Raw genomic sequence first — 2298 nt, forward strand, 5'->3', positions numbered from 1 at the left:
CTACATTCCCACCAATGGTGTAGGAGGCTCCACATCCTCGCTAACACTTATTTCCTGTCTTTTTGATACTAGCCATTCTGACAGGTTTGTGAGGTGATACCTCATTGTGGTTTTGATTTGCATTTCCCTGATGATTAGTGATGTTAAGCACCTTTCCCTATTGGCCATCTGTATGTCTTCTTTGGAAAAATGTTTACAGAGTAATGTCCTTTTTGATAAACTGAAAGTCAACTGCTAAGTAACCTACTCACAGGAGTGATATCCCATTATATACACAGGTCCCACCCATACTCAAGCAGGGGGAATCACACAGGGGCATGGGTCACTGGGTGTCATCCTAGCATCTTGCCTACTACAATTAAAAAGACAAACTAATTTTCTCCATCCTTACTCCCTCCAAGGCCTCCTCTCTTAGTCCAGATCAGAGAATACTTCAAAATGGAGAGGTCCCCACAGAGTGCCAGATTTTGCTCCGTTATCCTGTCATAGCAACCTTCCCTGAGCTACTGAACAAAGTCAGTGTTTCAAACTTCTTTAACCAAGGTGTGCATACTTGCCCGTCTCTTACCCTGAGACATGCAGCAGATCCTCCTGGCCCCTGAAAGAACATCATATATAGAGAGAGGATTGGTAAATGGGAAAAGAGAAGAGACCAAGGGGCACTAGGAAGAATATGACAAGGCTATCTTCCAAGAATTGAATTAAAACACCAAGAGTTGCTCATAGTTTTATTATCCAAAGGCAAATCATAAAATAGTAAAAGTTTGATGAAATTATTTTTTCTCTTGCTCTTCTCCACCATTTTGTGCCTCTTTCTTTTCTTTTGAGGCTTCCGTGCTACACAACATATCCTGCCCCACAGAAGAGAGGTGGACTAACTCTATTTGTGGACTTCTGCATTGAAAGACCCTAGAAGTTAGAGTTTTCAAAAATTCCTAATGACTTTGTAATTTTGTTAAGTGAAGAAGGTTATTTTCATTGACCAAAGCATCTGCACAAGGGAGCAAATTCTTTAGTAACCTTCCTATCATAATGTCTAAGCCTGTGTTCCCTTCTGCTCCTGGAGTTACAGAGCTGGGAAAAGCTGCTCTTGGTGTGAATCCAGAAGAGCGTGTCTTGGAGGCATTAATGCTGAAGTTTCATCTCTTCTTGTCTCTATTCTCCCCTCCCCCCCCCCCCCCCCCCACATACACACTCCATTCACACTGAGTTTGTGGAAGAAAGACCAGCATTTTCCTTAGTTTGCTGATGGCTCCTGCCTTTCTGGATCACTGTGGTTTTTGAAATGATTGAGTCATGGTCAGCAAATCATGATTTGGGTATGTTGTTGCCATCAGCATAAAGAACCAGATTTGGAAGAAGAGCTCTAAATTTTCCATAACACCTTGGTTTCCAACTTGTGTACCATCATCCATATGTAAGATCAGTCCACTTACAGGATCACAGCAACAGCCAATAGCTATCACTGCATGTTTTTCCAAGGTCCAGTCTGAGCTCCAGAATGCTGGAGAAACCCCACCAAGTTGATCTGGAGACCGAATTCAGAGAAGAAGGAGTAGACTCTGATAGTGATGTCATTGTAAGGACAGGAAGGGCAAGCCCTGTGGTTTTTTGGTTGACTCACCTATGGCATTCTGATAGACTTCACAGGTTGTTTTTGTTATGCCATCAAATCCTCACATGGCAGAAACTGCATCTTCTGCACCATTTGCAGGAGGTTTGATGCCACCGACAGACCAACAACAAAATGTTCCAGAAAATCCATCCTGACAGTTGTGCAAGAACCCCATTTGGGAAAGTACCAGAATCCAACTCTGATATCTATCTATATCTATATCATCTATCTATATATCTATAAATCTCTATCTCTATCTATCATCTATCTATCTATCTATCTATCTATCTATCTATCTATCTATCTATCATCTATTTATTTCAAAACCACGTTCTCATTTTCCCCCAAGAACTCGACAACTCATTTTACTGGCTTTTTATCAACAATAGCAGAAATTAAACAAATAAACCATGCATTTAATGAGCCAGTGGTGCTTGAAAGTTTTTATCCATTGGGGTGCCTGGGTGGTTCAGTCGGTTAAATGTCCAACTCTTGATTTCTGTTCAGGTCATGATCTCAATGCCATGAGATTGAGTCCCACGTGGGGCTCCATGCTAAACATGGAGCCTGCTTGATATTCTCTCTTTCCTTCTCTCTCTGCCCCTCCCCACCTGTGTTCTTTCTCTCTAAAACAAAGGGGGGGCACCTGGGTGGCTCAGTCATTGGGCATCTGCCTTCAGCCC

The 2298-nt window shown here is 42.3% G+C and overlaps 1 protein-coding gene across 1 annotated transcript in view; it reads left to right on the forward strand.

Annotated features, from left to right (window-relative positions):
* MS4A4A (membrane spanning 4-domains A4A) overlaps positions 1-1770 on the forward strand; it is an 11021-nt gene extending 9251 nt beyond the window's left edge. The window contains exon 6 of the mRNA XM_025878759.2: positions 1651-1770. Within this exon, the coding sequence (XP_025734544.1) occupies positions 1651-1770 (120 nt within the window). The remainder of the gene's footprint in view (positions 1-1650) is intronic.
* Positions 1771-2298: the final 528 nt, after the last annotated feature.

This window comes from Callorhinus ursinus, unplaced genomic scaffold, assembly GCF_003265705.2.
Source record: "Callorhinus ursinus isolate GAN/ISIS: 27379988/994484 unplaced genomic scaffold, GSC_fseal_2.0 scaffold51, whole genome shotgun sequence".
Classification (NCBI taxonomy): domain Eukaryota; kingdom Metazoa; phylum Chordata; class Mammalia; order Carnivora; family Otariidae; genus Callorhinus; species Callorhinus ursinus.